This window comes from Falco cherrug, chromosome 1 (genome assembly GCF_023634085.1).
Source record: "Falco cherrug isolate bFalChe1 chromosome 1, bFalChe1.pri, whole genome shotgun sequence".
NCBI lineage: Eukaryota > Metazoa > Chordata > Aves > Falconiformes > Falconidae > Falco > Falco cherrug.
The window spans coordinates 104,694,577-104,715,869 of record NC_073697.1 but is presented as its reverse complement, the minus strand read 5'-3'; the positions used below and the strand labels follow the sequence as shown (position 1 = coordinate 104,715,869).

The 21,293-nt window shown below is 44.5% G+C and overlaps 1 protein-coding gene across 4 annotated transcripts in view; it reads left to right on the top strand.

The window, feature by feature from the left end:
• The window catches only part of SPNS2 (SPNS lysolipid transporter 2, sphingosine-1-phosphate), a 141,485-nt gene that overhangs the window by 99,050 nt on the left and 21,142 nt on the right, over positions 1 to 21,293 (top strand). For 3 of the 4 annotated variants that reach the window (XM_055728555.1, XM_055728542.1, XM_055728550.1), the window contains exons 9-11: positions 1,894 to 1,959; positions 9,397 to 9,495; positions 20,755 to 20,918. In XM_055728555.1, coding sequence (XP_055584530.1) covers positions 1,894 to 1,959; positions 9,397 to 9,495; positions 20,755 to 20,918 — 329 coding nt within the window. The remainder of the gene's footprint in view (positions 1 to 1,893; positions 1,960 to 9,396; positions 9,496 to 20,754; positions 20,919 to 21,293) is intronic. The other variant, XM_055728562.1, reaches the window with a different exon arrangement.

The window sequence follows — 21,293 nt, the reverse complement described above, 5'->3', positions numbered from 1 at the left end:
CCAGTCACAAAAAGAGGGGATAGGGAGGGGGAACATGTGGGAAACAAAGACAATTTTAGAAACAAATAGAGGAAGCTTTCTCTGTAGGTCAATGCGTAAGACTTGCTAAATAAAGCTAACTGTTCCTGGCAGGGACATGATGGTCAGAGGGGTTTCGGCAATCTCAACCGGTGTGTGGGAAAGATGGTTGCGGTGGTCACGTCATGCCATGGCTGCCGATCCTGTAGTTCCTTCTCCCCAAATTGCACATGTGCAAGCAAGGAGGACGGGGCAGCGGCCGTGGCTGTCAGCCTGTCAGAGCTCACAAGAACACCACAAAACGACATCCGTCTGCATGTTTTCTCGGCGCAAAGCATACGGTGCCTTTCTTGCTGGCTTTGTTTCATTAATGAGTTGTAGCCTATTCAACATAACAAAAACTGAACATAAGGCAATTAAAAAGGGAATCTTCAATTACCAGAATCCCAGTCTCCATAGCTGTTATCCCCAACTACCAACAGGAATTCCAGCAGTAATGTTTTCTCTCTAGAGGCTACAAAAAGAAATGGTTTAGCTGAGCCAAAAGCAGCCTTTGGGGGGAGATATTAAAGGAGTTTCGCTTGCCTTCTTACTGGGGAGAAATGGGGGAGCTGATTTTTACAGGTCTGGTTATTTAACTAGCATATGTGTTCTGCTCTTCATAATACATAAGAGGGAAATGTGTGTGCGGAAGGTTCTCTGTCTTTTTTTCATCCTGTTGAACCTACCTTTCTTCACTAAATCGTTAACATACAGTATAAAAGCAAAAGGTTCATGATTGAAATAAGAGTAAAAAGCTTTTTGGTGGAGGCAGTGTTCCTCCTGGAGCCGTGTCACCCTTGCTCCATCAGGTTCAGTTTGGTGAACATGTAACGATAAGGCTGGGTTAAATTCGTTTCTCTTCTTGATCATTTCCAGTTCTTTAACTGCTATAACTGTTTGTAAAACCATTGAGTGAACTGCGCCAGAGAACTGATTTGGGTTAAAAATAAGCAAAACAAGCCCTTCCCCTACTTCCCCCCCCCCCCCCGAAAAAATTCTTTGCCCCTTCTCAGTGTCCTGCTCTGAATCCCTGCTTGGCCCTGTTGCACCAGCGTGGCTGAGAAGGCAGTATGAGATGGGAGCGAGTGAGGAGGGAGTGCCAGAGGTGGAAAGGATATGTGGTGGCTGTTCATACCGCGCCACCACAAAAAGAAGCTCTCATCCCACTACATCCACAAGGCTTTTAATGTATCTTGCTGACCGTATCCACAGAGTCAAGAGTTGTATTTCACCGTAAGACACTGATGTTGCAAAACCCATACTCTAAGTCTGTCTTGACTGCACACAGATATTACCAGTGCGTAACGCTTGAGTTGGATAGTGCCTGGACCTATGTCCCCTTGAGAAAGGACAGCAATATGCTACTGGGGGAGGAAGGGATCTTGCACATAGTGGGTTGAGAACCTCGGCTGGCTTGCTACAGAGCTTAACACATAATTTAATTCCTAGTGATGAAAATTACTCTGTTTCGGGGAGTTGTGGCTGCGTGCCTTTTCTAACTGGCTTTTTGGAACAGAATGATGTGAGCATGGAAGCCCAAGGATGTCTCTTCATGCTGGCTTCTCATGTTCATCTGTAATCAAATGTGTCAACCTTTTATTTAGCTGTTCTGTAGATCATAAACAGTTTACACTAACGAAGTTGCAGGCCAACCCTCTAGAGCTCTGATGAAATTTTATAGTTCTCTAATATTCAGGATAAACTACAACAGTAACAAGGAGTGTATTGTGTACATTTGAGACAAATAAGCAACAAAGGAAAGTTTGTGACAGGTTATTTTTCCTTTGAATGTCAAGTGAATAAATCTCCTTTTTGTGTGTTTTGTTACAACAGATTTGCATTTTTATCGGAGAAACTCTTCTGTTTTCAAACTGGGCTATCACAGCAGACATACTAATGGTGAGTGTACTATGGAACAGCATCTTTCTCTTCTGGTGGCCAGAGCAGTTTGACAGCTTGCAAGAACAACGTGACGTTCACAATTTCTTCCAAATGCCTAGCCCCTACTTCAGACTATTTATTTTTTTCACTTGTTGAAAAGGAAAGTGGCAGAGAGAGAGAAAGAAAAAAGATTCTTCTTGTCCTTTGTCCTGAGCACCAGGGAGACTAAGTGTCCAGAAAGGACACTATTGCTGAACTCAGATAGCTTCCCCAAATTTTAAGTATTTGCGCAAAACCCCACATGCAAAGACATCAGCCAGCGTTTCCTAATAGTCAGCACATGAGTGGATTTTGTTATCAATAACTCAGCTTTGTTCTGCAATAGGAAATCCTTCCCTCCCTCCCTCTTCTGACCACAAAGGCAGCCATCTACCTCTCTCTTTGGCTTAACTCCAGCAAACCTACCATTCAACACATGCACAATAGAAAACCACCTCTGGGAGAGGAGAGAGGAAAAGAAAGTATAAAGAATTTTTGGACTATGTCCACTTTGTCCAAGAGGAAACTGTCAGGAACTTTTCACCTCATGTCCTTCATTTTCCATTCTTTCTCCACCATACAGCTTTTTAAGTCTTTCAAATCAGCAAGCTGACCTCAGCGTACATTTTCATGTGAAATAGTCTAGACGTTTGTTAGAGCACCTTGCCTGTTTTGTAGATGCTTCCATCGGAGACGTACAGAGCCTATCAAACATAATGTATGTTGAAATCCCATTGTTAAAGAGGTGTTGCTTATTGTATGAAAAAGAAAGAAACTAAAGGCACAGACCCATTACAGGACTTGCCCGAGGTCTTTTGGCAGCTTGTTGATAGAACTGAAAATATAATCAGTCTGGCATCAATAGAAAACTCCTCCCTTGACTTGTATTTGTTGCTTATGCAAACATCAACGAGAAAACAATCTGGCTTAGTATTCCTAGATGTAAAGATAATGGTGTTGATATATTGATTCAGCAAAGAACTTCAAGCTTCTGCTTAAGTTCTGTTTATGATTTAAGTTCGAAGTTGTGTTTATATTTTAAGGTAGCTCTGTAGTTGCTGTAACTTTCAATCTTTAACTCCTTTGTGCGGAGAACGCTTTGGGAGGTGGGGTGGCGTGGTTAATTCCACTTCTCTCAGATGTGAGTAAAGCACAGAGAAACAAAGGTTATCAGTGTACTTCAACAGCATTAGATAGCTCTTAATTACCAAGGTTTGTTCCTCCTACCAGTTTAGCTTCAGTGCGATAGAGCTCTGCATGGGCTGAACGGGTGGTTGCTCTGTACCTGCCTGGATTCTGCAGCTGGTTCCGAGTTCAAGGCTGCTGTGGCCTTTCATGAAGTGGTATCTCAACACTTAGACAGATGTGCCACCTGCAGACAGTTGTGTTGAGGAAGAAATTATGGTACGATATTTCTCGTTGCTCGTTACTGTCTCCCGCCAGAGCTTTCTGTTGCATCCTGCCTTTTTGGCTAGGATGTTCCCAGGAGACCTCCCAGCTCTCAAACCGGTCAGAATTAGCTGATGGGTTTAAATAGCAGATCTTTCATGGCCTCACTAGCGTTGGATGAAGCAGGTAAGGGCTTGGCCACAGAGCACGCCTGCAGTCCTCCAGCAGTGACTCCCAAAGAGCAGCTGAGGTCCCCTCTGCTGCCCACATAGCACTGGAGGGAGGGTACCTGTCGGATGTGTTCAAGGTCCTCCAGAAACCCTGTGCCAGAGGGAGAGCCGAAACTTGACCTACGTTGTCTCAGGCTAACCCCAACAGACGTTTTTCAACCAACTACCCCGTTATATCAAGCGTACTAAATTAAAACATTGCCCTGTTTTAATTATTGAGATTTTTTGTGTCGATTTCAATGTGACTTCAGTATCCTGTAGCTTCGTCATAGCTTTTATAGCGTTTGCCACCTGTCTTACCAGCATGCTATAGTCAGCTGCAGTTTGTAGGGATGCATTTGTGGTTATTTATGTTGCTTTAGTGTAAAAGAACTCCGTAAGAAATTATTTGAAATAATTAGAAATAATTTCTTGGTTCCAGTTTTCAAAACATGGAAAAGAAACTAAAACCGTGTTGAAAATTGGGGTTTGGTAATTGATGCCAGCTCTTGAGTTAGCCGTTCTCTTGTCTGTTTAGAAAAATGAACTGTCATATATAATGCCCAGCTTCATGCATTATCAGCATGGGTAGACCTGTAAAAGTGCTATAAATAAAAATCCACTTAGTTCAACGCAAGCATGTAAACAGATGGTCTGGAGTGTGCTCGTGTTATGCAAGGGGTTTGGAAAGGATGTGTAGTCAGGCAATAGGTGAGAGCCAGGGCTATAACCGTGTTTGACAGGCAGCTTTGTCAGATGTCGTAGCCAGAGAAAGGTGTGGATATGGTGTAGTGAGATGCACTTCAGATGTTTGGCAAATTAATTTCTACTGATTATTATTTATTTGGTGTAATCGGAAGTATGCCTTTTCTTGCCTGAGGCTGCTAAGGAGTTTAAAAGCATTATTATCATATTAAGTTTACGCTGAATACGTAGCACTTTCATCATATACATAAATATTATCCTGTTTTCATGGATAAAAAGCTTGCCATAGTGGCTGAACACTGTTCCCACTGATCTCATTATGCCAGAAATTAGGCTTTTTGGAGACTGCATCCCAAATGATGTATCATAGCTCTCCCAAGTTTTACAGATCTCATGACAGCTTAAGAACCCCATCAGGCAAGTTGGTAAGCATCTTCAGAGGCTTTGCAAGTTTAATTTCCTTGGCAAAACAAGGATGTTTGCTTATTATCGCCGCATTTAATTGCTGGCTCTTCGTAGCTTTGTGCTTCCATTCATCTACTGTTCTTGCCAGTGTAACAGTCGGCGTGCCGTTCCTCAAATTGTCTGCAGTAAAAGGTGCTGAGTGCTAGGTTTGATAAACTGTCGGCACTGCAGAATGTACTGCACTGCCTGAGACTTTAAAAGGCTGATATTTGTTCCAAATGCAAATTTGTACAAAACAGGCCTTATTCTCCTGAGCACAACTCTCCATATCTCCTCCCAGGCACATGCTCAGATGATGCTTAGGGAAGGGGGAGGATGTTTCTTATGGAGCATGCTAATTATGAAACAGATTTTATCAGCCATCTTTGCAAATTGGCCTCAAAATTACCAGCACCCCAAAGCAGCATTAAAACTGCCTTGTAACAGCAATAATGAATGAGCTTCAGTGCAGCAGGCAAGTGTGTAACATTCTGAGACATGCCGAGTGCTTGGGACTTTGTGGAGTTTGGTCCTAATAGTAGGATTTTTCCTCTATAGCATGTCTCAAAAATAAAGATGATGGACAGAGGCTTGGTGGCATTTCTGTGTAAGAGCCAGTAGGCAATTTAAAGGGCCTCAGCTATTGTGATAACAATCTCTGCAGGTCTTTGCTGAGAAAAGCCATCTTCCAGTTTATGCAAAGTCCTGACACCCATATAAAAAAAAAAATGCTCTGCATATTTTTTTTTTCTTTTAAAACATTAGTTCTTTTTAAGTGGTCAGGAGCTGCCATGGAGGAGCTGCTTTAATGTCATGCTGTAGAGTCAAAGTCTTCCTTTAGGCTTGAAACAGGTATAGACTGGTCTTCAGCTGTGCTATAGGCATGGAGGAACATTGCTTTTGTTCTGATTACCTTCCAGATAAATAAAACCCAATTATTTATGTAGCGTAAGATACTGTCCTTGTTTTACAGCCAAAGATAAATCGCACATCCAGCTCTCATTGTTGCTGCTCTTAGTGTGCCTCCACACATTGGTAAGCTGAGTGCTGTGGTTTAGATTTCAAGGCAGGGTGAGAGTGCCCTGAAGGAAGGTAGACAGCCCACCTCAAAGCTTGGGCGCAGCTCTGACCAAGCTGGGAAGGATGGGCCATGGGGCAGCTCAGCAGTTCCGTGGGCCGAGGGTTGCAGATGGATGTGTACTGCTCTCTGTTGAGCTGTAATTTGGAGACCAGGTCAGCCTCCTTTCACATCATTGAAAAGTATAATTTTTTGCACAGCATCTGCCTAGTTTGAGGGAAGGGTCTCTCTCAGGCTGGTGTCTCTGCGTCACAGCCTTTGCCTTTTCTGAACAACAGTTACAACAGGGACACCTGGACTGTTTCCAGGCTGTCATGTCTAGCATGGGCTTAGCATGTGTTGTCTTTGCCTCTGGTGCTGAAAGAGGCCAGCATGCATTGTCCTGCAGAGTACTGTTTGGCCCAGAACGCACAGCAAAGTGTTTTGGAGAGCAGAGTTTTCTATCAAAGATCAGACATAACCACCAGAACTTACCTCTCTGGCGCATGGCTTTTTACTGGGGGAAGGGTGATCTCTCCTTGGCTTTCCTGGTTGACTTATTTCAGACCGACTCATTCTGCTGGTTTCATTACAGGAAGGGGATGTCAGCAGTAAACCACGGCCTTTCTGAACCTCTATTTAAAGAGCAGAGGTTTGCCAAAGCTGCTTGGTCAGCCTCCCTGCCCATCCTCTGTGCTGCCTGCCTCTGAACCTGGAGTCAGAGATGAGCCAGGGCGATCCCACGGACATCCGCCTTGGCTGCTGTGGCTTTCCCACCTCCAGTTTCTGTGGGATGTTCAAACCAGGCCATGTATGGTTTGAATTTAGGCCTATTTTAGTATCAAAATGCCCATTTAGAGCTCTAATTTACTGCTGTCTTCCTAGAACAGTAGATGTTTCCTACCAACTGCTTCCTCTCCATCAGAATAAAATGCTTTTTAAGTAGGGATAGGGTGGAGTATTGTTTTGTGTTTTAGAGATGCTGGTTTAAGCTTTTTTTTTTTCCTTTCAAATATCTTTTTAGAGGAGGAGGAAAATTCTCATGTTCGTTTGCTTGCTACATCTAGGGGGGTTGGTTTTAGGCGGGAGAGATGTTTCTCACTTGAATTCCAGACTAAATTTACTGCGTTCTAGCACTTTATAGTGTCAAACCATATCGATGGTTTCGACCATCAATAACTTTAGCTAGGCACACCGAAAACTTGCTGGGAGTTGTATTGCTACTCACAAAGCTATATGTATGCATAATACAGATATACATGAAACATGTCTAATATATGTGTGAGTGCGTATTCATGTGTATAAGTGTGTATATATATATATGCACACACGCATATGATGCGGGTATCCTTCAGATTTCTTTCTCCAGTTAGTCCCACTTCACTGGCATTCCCTGAAAATGTAAGTTTTTAACAAATTTGCCATTTCCTTTGTCATTTTGCTAAGAAAATTGATAGAATATAGAGCTGGGCAGGCTTTCTTCTGCAGATTTATTAAAATTATAAATTTATAGAAAGAAAAATATTTTAATCTTAAGTTTAAAATGCCATGTTTCACAGGTATACAACTCTGGACTCTTGAATTATGTAGAATTTCACTTTATCTTCTCAGATGGCCTTTCTGAAACAGCTCTTGCAGAATGCTTCTCCATTGCACCTGTGCCAGCTGGGGCCAGGTGGGAAGTAGAACAATAACTCATCTATTATTTTTTTTCTTTTTTTTCTGTCCAATTTATCCAGGTTGCACCCATTACCCTGCATCTTTGGGGAATGGTAATGAATTGTGTGGCTGTCCTACAGTTGCACAGTGTGACCTTCAGTACGTTTCTGTGTCTCTAATAAAGTCTAGACCTTATTTTCCTCTTGGGATTTCTGTGAGCCCTCAAGTCTGTTTTGAGCTCCTGGATGCAAAAGGAGGACAGTGACTAACATCTGCACTCAGGTGGCTGCTGTGGATCTAATAATCTTTTGCTGTCCTGTTGCACAACAGGAGTTTAACAGGGTACCCATTTAATAGGTGGCATCAAAGTGCATTAGCAGTGTGCATTTGCAGCTTTGTGAAACCAGTATTGAAAGAACTGGCAGGTCATTCTGAAAACACATGGTAAAACCCTAAGGAAAAGCATTTAATCCAATTTTACCCATCATTCATAATTGTCTCTGCTTGGACTGAGATGATTGTTCCAAAAAGGCATCAGTTCTTGTCTAGTGTGGATTTTCTCAACGCTGTTTCTTTTCTTTCCCGTTTTTTTATGACTAACCCTTTCCACGGCAGGCAGGGCAACTCCCCTTCCCTCAGATGAAGTGTTAAAGCACTGAAACCAGTGCTTCAGATCCTGTGCCCTGAGATACGTATGTCACTGTTGAGCAGTGAGCCCTCCCTTACCTCAGTCAGCTAAGGTAGATTGATCTCTCTGTGTCTTTAGCTGGGGATATGCCAGTCCTGAAATGTCACATTTCATTAATAAATGACTTCAGGAGAGGAATGCAAGAACAAGTTCGGTCCAGGAAGGCATGTCATCTAAAGAAAGGCCAAAGGCAGCTCATCAGAGAGAAAGTGGATCATACTCTACAAACAGCTGAACAAGAGAGTTGTTTCTGGCACGGTAGATTGCTTTTCAGAGCAACAGAAAAAGGCAGAGCAAGACTCAGTGCTTAGAGATGGAAACAAAGCTCACTTGGATTTAGAGACCTATTGAATTCTTCATTATGTACAGCCCTTAAATCAAGAGAGGATCAATTTATAAATCAGGACACGTGGACTTGATGGAGATGTCCTTAGCCAGCTTCTTTCACAAGTTTTATGCAGGAGACAATTATTTTTTTCTGCTCCTAAATGTGTGTTGTAAAATTAAGGTCATTCCACAGGACAGGGGTTTGCTCTTTTTCCTTTTTTAATCTTTCATCCTCTTCCATGGTTAGGGCTCTTGTTTTCTGTGAGTTCTGGCTTCTTAATGGGGAAGTAATTTGTGTTTCCACTGATCCTGTGTAGTCAGACTGATTCTGCACAACCTTGTTGAGGGTGTCTATGTCACTATTCACAAGCGGAATCACAATTTTTGGAGAAAAATATAGAGTGGCTAGAGATGGAGTGGGAGGGGAGAATGTGTGACCTTTCATACTGATGTCAGTTGCTTATGGGTTAGGAAACAAAATCATATCTTTATTATGGAAATAACACAATATCCCAGGTTACAGCAGAGTCCTTGTTTGGAAGGCTGGTGGGGCTGAGCCAGTTCTGTGTTGCAGGCAGCCTTGAACTTTGCTCTCCTCATCAGCCAAGCGATGTACAGGCTGAGGAGCAATAGCAAAGTGTCTCGTGGGTAAAGCTGGGAGTCAAACTCATGCATTCAGTGCTGCTGAGAGGAGTGCAGACCAGCAAGAGCTTCCTTCCCTCAACACCTGCCCTCAGGAGTACTAGAAAGCCAGGAGGGGTGGCTGAGCATCCCAGTTTGAGCCACCCATGGACTGGACAGTGGCTGTCTGCCACCAGTATTGGGGGGAGCATGTTTACTTTGTCCTGACCTGGGTATAAAGTGGGCAATACAAGACAGTTGACAGGTTCTTCAGTTTCCTTATATTTTTTTTTTCTTTTTCCCCTTCCTCTTTGCAGTACGTGGTCATTCCAACACGCCGTGCAACCGCAGTGGCCTTGCAGAGTTTCACTTCACACCTCCTGGGAGATGCTGGCAGTCCTTATCTGATCGGATTTGTAAGTGCACACAGCAGGTTTTGGCAGGGTTGCTGTGCCCATGTTTGTTTTTGTTTACTAACTGCTTATCTAAAATGCCGAGTTACACCATGCTAGGGAAGGCAAGCCTGTATTTATCAGCAGAATGGGAGGCAGTGCTGTGCAATGCAGGATTTTACGTGCGTATGTTATTGGTGGGCCACAATTCAAACCTGGAAGGACTGCTTGGGCATGAGGAGCGAGCTTGTAAATCTTTTTAGCCTAGGGCATTCGTAAAACTTAAGACAGCTCTGTAAAGGGAGAGCAGTTGCTTCTGTGGTGTGGATGTAGGTCCATTAGAAATTAAATCGGAACAGAGTCACGTGTATGTGTGTTTAACTCTTAATCCGGTCTCATAAACCAAATATCTATCTATGGGCAGCAACATGCAGGTGTTCTGACCTGCTGATCTATTGAACCTGTTTTGTATGATCAGAAACAACGGTGTAAAATCCGTGGCAGGATGGGTGTGTATGTTTTGGGATTTTTATTAGTATTCCTTTTTGATGTGTATGCTTTGGATTTGTATTAGTAGTATTCCTTTCTATTACTGCTGCAGTTGTTTGTTGGCCTTGGTCTGACCAGAGATCTCCCTTGTTATGCCACCACTATCCTAGTGCAGAGCGAAACAAAAGACCCTGCTCCAAAAGCTGGTGATCAGAGAACATTCATGGTTGAAAATGTAAGGCCTGAGAAATTTAATGAGGAAAAGAAATCTAGATATACCGGGGTAATTTCTTTCTCTTGGATCCTTCTGTGGAGTTTGATGCGTTGCGTTTTGGAGAACGCAGACGATCATTTATATAAGGTAGTAGCTTCCACATGAAGCCCTCGGCGGTGCTGCTCATGTGTTGAAGGTGCTATGGTTTTCCAGTGATGTAACTGGGATCTTCACTAGTCCCGTCACCTGAGAGACAGAACTTTGATGTGCTTTTCCAGCTCACTGCTGCTGTGTGACACAGCTGCTTCTGGGTGCTGTGGAGTGGAATTTTTTGGTTTTTAAACTGTCATTTCTCATCTGTTCATCCCATAGACACTGGTGTGTCTATCTATAGGTATTTACGTATATATATTTAATTTTGTGTATATGTATTTAAATGCATATCAATAATTCCTCTTGAATGGCAGCTCCCCAAAATTATGTAGTTGCTCTGTAGCCCTCTGAAGCATACATGAAGAGACAGATACAGATAAGGCTGAACGGATCAAAGAAACAAGAACTGTCACAAGAGAATAAATACGTACACTTCGGCTTACTGTTTATTTATTTCAATGTTCTGGGCACCCAGAGAGAAATTATTTTATTTTAGAAATTATTTGAAAGTGGCAAGAACAAAGGAATCACTGGAAGAGACTTGCCTTGTGCAGGGCGGACAGTATGGGGAATGTCAAGAGGAGAATGGAATAAGCAGGCCAGCATGCCGTGAAGGCAGGCGGCTGCGATGAGAGGCAGCGTCTGAGATGCAGGCAAAGCCGTCTCAGGTGACTCTGCTGCATGTTCATTCTTTTTCTTATGTAAGAGGGATGTCCCGGAGGAATGGCAAGGACCCTAAGTGATGGCAATTAATCTTGAAAGTTGCCTAGGGCTCTTTAGTGTCACAGATTAAAAAAAAAAAAAAAAAAAAAAAAAAAAAGGACTTTGGTTGTAGGAAATAATGTGCTGTGCCCTTCTGGTATTCAGAGATGAAGCAAGTTGTGAGTTACTTAAGGATGCCTGCCTGAAATATGCTTAACCCCAATTTAACAGCTGCCTTAGGCTTTCTTTAGACTGGGAAATATTAATTATTATTTTGAATTACTCTTTTCTAATGCTGTACTTGTTGGGCAGTTCTCATTTGGGAGGAGACTGCTCAAGTACAAGGTTCTGTGGCAGGAGAGCAGGAGTGGAGCACTCATGTCACGGAAGCCACCAGCATCCATTTCTGTAGCCTCTGGCCTGGCTTACGCTACAGTGACTGAAAGGTCAACTGCAGCTTTCACATAACACAGAAAAACAAATCCTATTTAAAGTGAAAGGCCAAACAGCCAACTTCTCCACCAGAGCTAAGAGAAGCAATCATCTCCATCGTTAAAAACTGCAGGTGATTGTCATTGGAATCGTCCAGCTGCGGTGCAGGATGGAGACCTTCACGCAGGATTGCAACCTCGCTTGGGCAGGTTACAAAAGTGGCTTGGATTATGGTGAGGATTTTCAAGGCAGTCTGTGGGAGCGACCTGCTCCTGTTGTCTTTCAGGGAAATCTGGGAGCCTAATTCCCATAGCGCTTCTGGGAATCCCCAGCCTGAGGATGGCAAATCACGCTGCTGTTACTCCCGAGTTACTACAAAGCGGACCAAGAGCAGGGTGTAGGTCTTGAAAGAGGGAAGCAGAAGGCTGGATAAATCAAATGAACTGCAGTAACAGGCGTGCTCAGAATCGGTGAAACTCTGCCTCCAGATCGCTCAGGGTTCATCTGAGATCCTGAAGATCAGCCATTTCTTCTGACTGCTTACAAAATCCTCCTGCAGCTCCCTCACTAAATGAGCAGTGTTTTGATCAAATATGGCTGGAATCTTACATAGTTCTGATGATTTCATAGTGAGATTCCCTCTAGCAATGCTCCTAATAAAGAATCAGATACCCATGTCCTTGTAGGACCGAGCTGTCACAGGCAACTGTCAGCCTTTGCTGGATACCAATAAATGTAATACTGGTCTTACAATCCTCACGTGGCACATAGAAGGTACTGGAGAGCTGTAGCCACACGTGTGCAGTTGCTCCCTTGCTCTGTGGTGTGCCATAAGCGAAGGTCAGACAGATTTTTCTGTAATCTCCCCCACTTTCAAATCTCACAATGCAAGTGCTTCCAGTCACCCAAAGCACCAAATATATGTTAGTGTTTAAAAGCTAGGTGGAAGGAGGCAGGTGTGTATTGTTATTTTTCACATCTCTTTAAATATCGGTAACTTTTAATGGGGGGAAAAAAGCTCAAGACTGACTTACAAAGAAGTTATGCAAATGCAGGTTTAGGGTGGCAGCTGTAATTTGCATCACATTTTACTACCTGCCAAGGACTGAGATCAATTACTATAAGTCAGTGCTGTCTATTCATTCACAAATAAAAATAGGCATCGCTGCAATATTTCAGTAGCTGAGGCAGTTTTTATTCCTAGGTAACAATAACTTTATCAGGACCTTTGTGATAACCTGCAGAGTTTAAATAATTCCTGTTTAACAACTTGGAGTATAACTTTGTGCTTTATTCTTGAGGTAGTCAGTGAGAAATTTCACCTGTGCAGTGCGTTACACCTCTTTTTTTAGTAGTACTTTTCCATTTTTGAAAGGTCCCACTACGCAGACATGGTTGCTGAAGCACAGAAAAGTTAAGAGCAATACCCCAAATCCCACCACTCCTGTTGAGTATCAGATAAAGGTCTTCTAACTGCCTCTTCTGTGCCCTCATACCTAGGCAGCATTTCAGACTTGGAAGAGCTTAGCGGAGGTGGCAGCAGAATGGAAAATACAGTTAACTCTTCTCAGGCTGCATCATAGCTCCAGCTCTTTGTATCATTAATTCTGGTTACATCTTTGTTGCCCTGTAAAATTAAGTAATTGTAAGAAGTGCCGGTGATTCTGTGTTTATCTGTGCACATGCATGCGTGAACCTGCCTTCCCTACTCAGGGTTTACATTATTCCTTCACACAAACAGCCGTCTCCCTCCATTCACGGACATACTCTTGCTTCAGGAGAAACGAATACACACAAGTGATTTTTTTTTCTTTTGAGCTTGCTTTGGTACTTTTTCTTTCCTTCCTCCAAGTCTGTCACTTGCTTCCTATATAAGCACAGCAGCGCTTTCCTCTTCCCTCCTTGCCTTGCTTCTAGTGCTGGTTGTGATGAGAAATGGGCATTGACCGCAGCCTTTGCTCTCTCTCTCTGTGCCAGGGGAATTGCTGTTGTGGGCACACGCTGTCCTTGCGTCTAATTCCTGTTACTTTCCTGCTTTATTAAATAGTTCCTCATCCGTCAGGTCTAGGGATTGAAACCTGTCTGTATCTGCTTGCCACCTGGCAACAGCAACATGTGAGGCTGGTGTTTTGAAGGGCCAGAGATCATCTCTCCTCCACCAGCACCTTTTGAGGGGCTAAAAGCTCCTCCCTGTACTCCGCTGGTAGGGGTCCCACCTGTCCTGACCTCCTTGGCTGCTGCTGCTGCTTCAGCTTTACCCAAAGGACACAACCTGCAGCCACGCCGGCCGAGCAGCATCAGGACAGTGCGCTGTGGTCTGGCAGCCGGGTGGTGTGAGAGAGGGCGTCCCGGATCGTGCATCCATGCGCCGAGGGCCGTGCCAAAGCTCTCCCCATCTCTCCATCTCCAGTAACACAAAGGGCAGCCTTCCCCGAGCTGCTGGGGCTCTGACAGCTGCCCCTCGGCAGCTGAACATGGTGCCGGTTGCGGTGCCCAGGCATGCTGGCTCACCCCCGCCATCACCAGCGTCGGAACAGGGCCTTCCCTTTGACAGTCTCTGCTCGAAAATGAGGTCTCGGTGGGAGCGACCTTGTCATTAATTGTAAGCAAATCTGAGCTGTTCTGTTTTGAAGGGGGGTTGTGCCATTCCTAGTAGGACCTGGAAAGATTTTAAGAATAAGCCTGTCGCTTGTCACCCTTCACTTCTCTCCCTTCCCCACCTTCCTTATGTGACCAGGTTGATAAACTAGATCTCATCAGCTACTTAAACAGCAAGAACGTTAATGACCTTCCTTTAGCAAGCAGTTAGCAGAACAGTGTTAATTATCACTGGTGCAGAGTATCAGGGAAGGCAGATCAGCATTTGATGAGGGGCAGCTCAAGAGAAACCGTAGTAAATGCAGCAATTAAGATACTTCTTTAATGAAAGTTGTAACTGGAGGTGTAGCTTTCACAGCCTTGTCCCAGTTGGAGACAGCCTTTTTGTTGATTTGGTTTCCAAGGTGTTTACTCATCCAAGTAAATATATCTGTATAGGAGGTAGTTCTATATGTAAAGACTTGCCTGTCTGAGGAAGCGGAATTCATGTGTTACAGTTGAAAATTTGTATTTTGTGGTTTTAAATGCTATGGCTACTTCAGAGTAAATCTGTGCTTGTGCTTACTCTGGAATAACACTTTTTCCAGTTTAGTTTGCTAGACCAGAACGGGCCACAAATCCGCTGCCGTCTGACTTAGAAGCAGGGCAGTGGAATAAAGCGGATCGTTGCGACGCAGTGCTGCAGTCGGGGTGTTTTGTCCCTGTCTGACCTGTGCAGCCATTCCTCAGATGTGGCCTGTTACGTGCTTGCTGGTGATAACAGTGTCCCTTCTGCCAAAGCAGGGTGCGAGATGAACTGGAGTTCAAAATGGCAAGCACATCCTGTAACAAAAACATGCAAATTGTTCTCCTAGCATCACTCTCTGTTTCACGGACTATCAGGAGATATTCCACTGCTGTTGTGGGATTAAGGATGGAACAGAGGTCTCTGTCTTGTTGCCTTTTGCAGCATGTTACATGTTCTAACATTTATAGTATATGTAAGAGTGTATAGGCAGCGTCTTCCATCACCTGATGGAGATGAAATATGATACACAGTTAATTTTTTAATTGTTCTTTCTTTACCAAGTGCCAGCTGGTAAAGACATCAGCTTGACTGATGTGCTGTAGCCCTGACAGTATCACTCCTGCTGTAGAGTTTCCCCCGCCATCATGCTTGCAGATGACCCAGGTTGTGGCGAGTAAAACGGGACTCACCCTTGCAGTCCAACATCTGATGTACGTGTGTCAGGGAAATACTGTGAGGAAGGGAGCCCCCCGGCCCCTCATCCTTATTAATGGTTTCTTCAAGCAGCAACTTCAAGTTGAGGATTTCTCTGGTCCTGGCTGAGCTGAGTAAGTAAAAGCCTTTTCCATAGTGCATGGAAAGGCCAATCTTTGACGTGGCTGTCAGCTGCAAAAAAAGGGGAGAATTAAGCACCTGGAGACCAATCCACATAGGATTTATCTCCTCATTGCAATGAGCTAACAAGCTTCCAATTTCTGATGACTCAGCAACAGACAAGATTTAAATCTGCCCTAAAAAACCAAATTACTTCCCATACATAAAATGCTCTTTGCCAAGGGTTCCCAGCCTGTTCTGGTTTTTTGCCAGAGCTGCTGTGCACCTGTTATTTCCTGTGACTTTGATTAGAACTGCAGGTTCTCAGTATTTTTGATAAATGGACGTTTAAAGTATGTAAAAGTATCTCATTAAGGAAAGGCCAGAAATCCAGGGCTGATTGTTGTTTCACTCAAGTATTTCAAGCTCTGTCCCATCTGCTCTGTCACTTGTGGGCACTAAAAACCTCATTAAATCAGTGGCTTCTTTCTCTGAGCTGCTGAGGACCCTGCACACTCCCAGTACAGACACAGAGTTTTCCTGGTGCTGAGCACCTTTGTCCAGCTTCTGCAGCATGGGGGAATGACCTCCTCCTGGAATATTCTGCCAGGGAAGGGGCCTGTGCTGCAAGGGGAGGTGGGAGACAGGGATGCTGCTAAAGGGTGTGCTCCCAAACAGTGGTCCTGTGCCACAGACCTGATTTCTACATGTAAGTGGGCACCCCCATTCCTACATGTTTAAGGACCTCTGCCCTGTCATGTGAGCTGTGTTCCTCGATTCCACATTCCCCTGGGGGGAACGTTCTCCCCTGGGAGAAAGCCCAGCGTTAACTTAGAAAATCTGTGGCAGACCAGACCTGGAGAGAAATGGAGTTTACAACATGAAGAAAATAGACTTTCAACCCTCTCCAGGGCAAATGTTATCTGGAGGCAAATGTTGCTTTAGCACCAAGAGATGTACAAAGTCCATTTCCTACCATTTCAAGCAGAACCCTTGATTCTTTAAATTTAGCGCCGCCTTTCCAAGCAAGCAGCACTTATTTAATGCAGCTCGGTAATCCTGGGAGAGGGTACAAGGGCATGAACAGGTGAGCCTGCCACAGGGGAGCAGGGCAGGAATCCTTGTTGTGAGTATTGCTGGGGCAAACTCGGGTACCACGCACTGATGCAGGGTACTGATGTTGCCACCAGCTGAGTATTACATTAGTTTGCGATCCCAAAAGGACACAGTTGAGATTAAAAGGATGTTTCGCTTCTTTTCTCCTCCAGCATCCAAACATGCAGAGGTTAAAATTGAAATAACTTTTAGACTATAATTGCTTTTACCTTTGTGCAGTTTTCTGAACAAATATTGTAAAACAACCAGGTTCACTTCCTCTTCTCATAATGTGTTTCTCATGCCATTTAGCACAGTATAAATGCTTGTGCTCAGGCCCAGTAACTTGTTTACTTTTACATTATAAAATCCCTTATTTTAGGTTTCTAGTCCTCATTTGCATTTGTATTAGATTTTTAAAAAGAAGCAAAGAAACCTTTCACATGAATCTCTGAATTCAGAGCGGGTGAACCCCAAACCGTTGTGGTGATGCTGTGGGGTTACAGGGAGTACTGTGTTAAGGAACTGTACTGAAGAGAGGAGCCAGGGAGAACCTGGCTTGCATCAAATTGGTAATCGTGAAAGTCAGGTATTTGTGCCAGATACTGCAGTAGAAATAGCCTTTTATGTAGCAAGATTTGTGCCCAAGAGGCAACGTCAGAAATTTAGAAAAATCAAGCAATTGCAGAGGAATTGAGATGTTGACTTGGCAATGAGACCAGGTAGATGAACTGATGATTTCAAAGATGTTGTTACCGTTACATTGGCTAATTAGTAAATCAGTTTAGCTGCCTAAGCTGTTCAGGAGGGACAGCAACACAAAAGCAAGCTGTCTTGCTAGGGCTTCAGCCCCCCTGAGCTTTTATTTCCTCAATAGCCTGTCCAGTGTTCCAAAAACCATAGCACATGCTTCCCAAGAAAGGTAATGGAGCTTCCCTCTTTTCCTTCGTTGTCTTCTGCACTCAGATTGAGACACTGTCGGAGATTTGGGGGTTTTGGATCATGCCTGCTGCAGCTATACAGTTAGTTCTCCAGAAAATGGGCATTTTCTCTAGGTGGACTCCATCCAGTTGGCTGCCACCAGCTGAATACATGCCATTTGTATTTGGCTGTAAAAATGCCACCAGTATATTTAGCAAAGTCATTCTTCTTGGTCTGAGATCTATGTTCCACGGTGAGGGAAAAGAAGACGTGAACTTTCGTAGTTAGGGTGTTACCAAAGACCTTTGATTAGACTGCAAAGCAGCAGCAGGGCTTCCTTACCGATTTTCCACCCCCACGTTTTGGGCAAAGGCTTTGACGATTTTTGCCACCTACCAATTGGCAGGACAAAGAAAGGAATCCCACGCACGACTCCACGCTGAAGAACTGGCACTGACTGTGCATGCAATCCCCACTTTCTGTTACTCATGACAGAGAGAAGACACCAAATATATCGCTAGCTTGGATCCTGCCAGATCACAGTTAGACAACTCGGGGTGCTGCCATTGCAAGGAGTCTGGAAACCCCCGAAATTGGCAGTCCAGAGCAGACCATTTGGCAAACCGTATGTCGTTCTTGGAGTCTAAGTCTGTAATTATGTCCTGTGTCCTTTTGAGAGGAGATGCCAAAGTTTCAGTCTTAGCAGGTGACTTGTAACCGAGTGGAACAAAACAACAGGGACTAGTGACTGTTAACAGCAAAACATACGTGGGCCCTGATAATGTTCTGGAGTTGGGAGATGCAGGCATGGGCGAGAGGATTGTATAAAACCCAGATGAGAAAGCCCAGCTGGCTTGGTAGGAAAAGTTGTATCTTGGATGGGAGGCAGCACTGCTTTTTCTAAAATACGCACTTACAGGTTAAGTTTGGTTAAAAATGGAATAGGTAGCAGATTCAATATTAACGTGATTTGTTGGTATAAAGGGTCAACGTGATGCCTTAGAAGGGAAGGTGGGGGGCAAGCTGCATTTGGGAGTTTTGTTTGTTGGAGGCTTTACGTTTTCAAAGCTAGTTTCAGCCTAGAATGTCATGTCATCCATAAGAGAAAGCAGTTGGAAGCACATGCCTGGCTTTTCATTCTCTACTCTGATTTATCATGTCAATTTTTTGAGGGATTTATTGTCTGGTCCTTTTGGAAGATAATTGCGTTCATTCCCAAAAGTGAAAAGGGGTTTAGAATTTCTAAATTTCTATTTTAGAATAGCCTCAATTCTGGCTGTTGCACACAGGAGCTGATTCAATGCCAAATTTTGGTTCGTAATTAAGAGTAAGGGAAATACTGGGAATTAAGGTGTCTGGATGCAAGAGGGAATAAATTACTAGCTGATGTCCCTGTCTTCTGGGTGCAGTGCGTGTTCTGCTAATTTCCTGTAGGTGCGTTCTTCTCACATTCAAGTCTTGTTGCTATTTTTAAATTAAGTCTCACAGACTAATAGCCACTGCTATTTGCCTTCAGTCTAAGGACTTTTTTTTTAACTATCATTTCTCCCATAAGACTTGTTTGTAACACTGGTTTTTCCTTGTGTGCATTACACACCGTGAATACAGTTCTCTTGGAGAGGACAGGAACACCTCCTTAGCTATATCCCAAACTGAAATTTTCTCCTCCTCCTTTCTAGGGCAGGGAATAAACCAGAGAAGTCTGGCTAAAAACCTTCAGTTCTTCTTGTAGATACACTCTTCCAGCATTTATTCTCTCCTCTCTCCATGAGAATGCTCCATGCTGAAAGACAGCCTGCTGCAATTTCGGGTGCGGTGGTTTCACCTCCGGCATCGGGCTGGCCACTTCTCCTTCCCGTAGCTGTAGCAGGGGCCAGGCTGAGCTGTAGGATGGATATTAAGGCTCTGAGCTCACCGATGCTCCAGAGCCTTCCCGTGAAAGCACCCTGCGATCTGTTCATGTGGCTCCCCACGAGTGTCATCCTTCTGTGACCTCTTGTTGCGCTTGGCCTCTGCTGAGGCATCTCTTCACCCATGTTTACCTTCAAGGTCGCTGCAGGGGGCTGCAGGGCTGTGAACGTGACATTTCCTTACTCGGTTGTCAAGACTGAAGCCTTGAATGTCAGGTTTTGCTTGTAGTTTGTGTCTGACGCCACCTTTTCCATTAGCAGTAATGTAGCAGTTTAGAAGTTGCTGCACAAGCTCCGACTATTTCTGGAACCGATTTGCGTGCGTGCACAGCAGTAGGATTTTATGTTGCAAATTCCCTGCAGTCTTTTGGTATAAACTAGTATTTCTGCTTCAACAAAAAAGTCACAGATAAAACCAGAGCTGGACAATTAAATACCCTATGTTTTGAGACTCACCCCTACTGCTGCTACCACTCTGTTGGATTTATGGAGAGTCAAGTTGTGTGCCAGACAGCAAAGATAAAAATGTGATTGTTTTAGCTACAGACAGTGATTAAATATTACTGAGTTTTAGCAAAAGCTTTTAATAATGAACTGAATAGTGCCAGGGGATGTCGCTGCTCCTTGGTGTAAGTGCAAACTTGTGTTCCCTTCCCCATAATTTTGCTTTTTTTGGCTGTCAGAAGGTGCAAGTTGCCTGGGCTCAGAAACCCGGTGGCGTGTGGTTCTTCGGTGTGAGCGCAGCCTCTTTGCAACAGACCTTGCCTGAGCCTGCGGGGCACTGTCACGTCTTGCTCACAGTCACACTCAAAGTGCAGCAAGCTTAGGAGGTTAGAAGAGGAATGAGGCCCATTCCTCAGACACGGGGGTAAAAAAACCCACGTCTGAGTTCTGTTTCTGAAAATCAGATGGGATCTGGTTTTTTGTTCCATGAAAAACATTTCCCTCTTCCCACCCAACACAGAGAAATGGAGTTTAATACCTTGTTTTGCTGAAAAGTAGGTAAGGGGCGGGGGTAAGAGGGACTTGACAGAAATTGAAGAAGATTGATGGCTCCCTCACCCACTGAGCAGCGCCAGCGCAGCTCTGCCTGCGCTCCAGGAGGCTTGGTCAGTACAGCGAGGTTAGACACCCACGGATGCTGTCACTGAAGCAGCCAGGGAGAAGATGGAAAGGGCTGTGGGAAGAATAATAGATCAGGCCAGAAGAGCGACAGGGAGAGGAGACAGCCCTGCCAAGCTGCTCACAGCATAAGTTGCCCAAGTTCCAGAGTGGCATGCGGAAGGCTGAGGCATGCAAGGGATATTCGGCTTTTACTGAACACGCTGTTCCATTTTAAACCTCGTGCACATGTTCAGTGGGTGGTTGTTTAGGGAATCCTGTTCCCTTCACTGTTACTGTGTCTCTTTTTCATCTAAGTGACTAATTTTTTTGCCCATCTCTCCTAGATCTCGGACCTGATACGACAAAGCACAAAGGAGTCCCCAGTCTGGGAGTTCCTCAGCTTGGGGTACGCACTCATGCTCTGCCCGTTTGTCGTTGTCCTAGGAGGGATGTTTTTCCTGGCCACAGCCCTCTTCTTCCTAAGTGACCGAGCCAAAGCTGAACAACAGTGAGTAACCTGGCAATTGCAAATGGGGAGGTACTGCAGCCTGTTTTCTCTCTTGAACGTTATGCTTGTCCTCTTTCCCTGGCCTTGGTCCTTCCAGGTAAAGGATGTTGCGTTGTGCATTAAGAACTTGGGCTCAGCAGAGCGCATGAGGCTGCACGAAGCACAGGGGCTTGGGTCATGCTGGCTGAGCATCCTTTACACGCTTCTGCTCTGGTGGAGCTCTGTTGTTGGCCGTACGGCCTGGAGGGGAGCACGGGAGTTGAGGTCACAGGCCCCTTTTACCCTTGCGTGAGCATGTCACAGCCCAGGCCATCTGTGGTGAGTGGGACCGGCGGACTGCTAGGTGAAGAGCAAGGGATGCTTTACAGAGCTTGG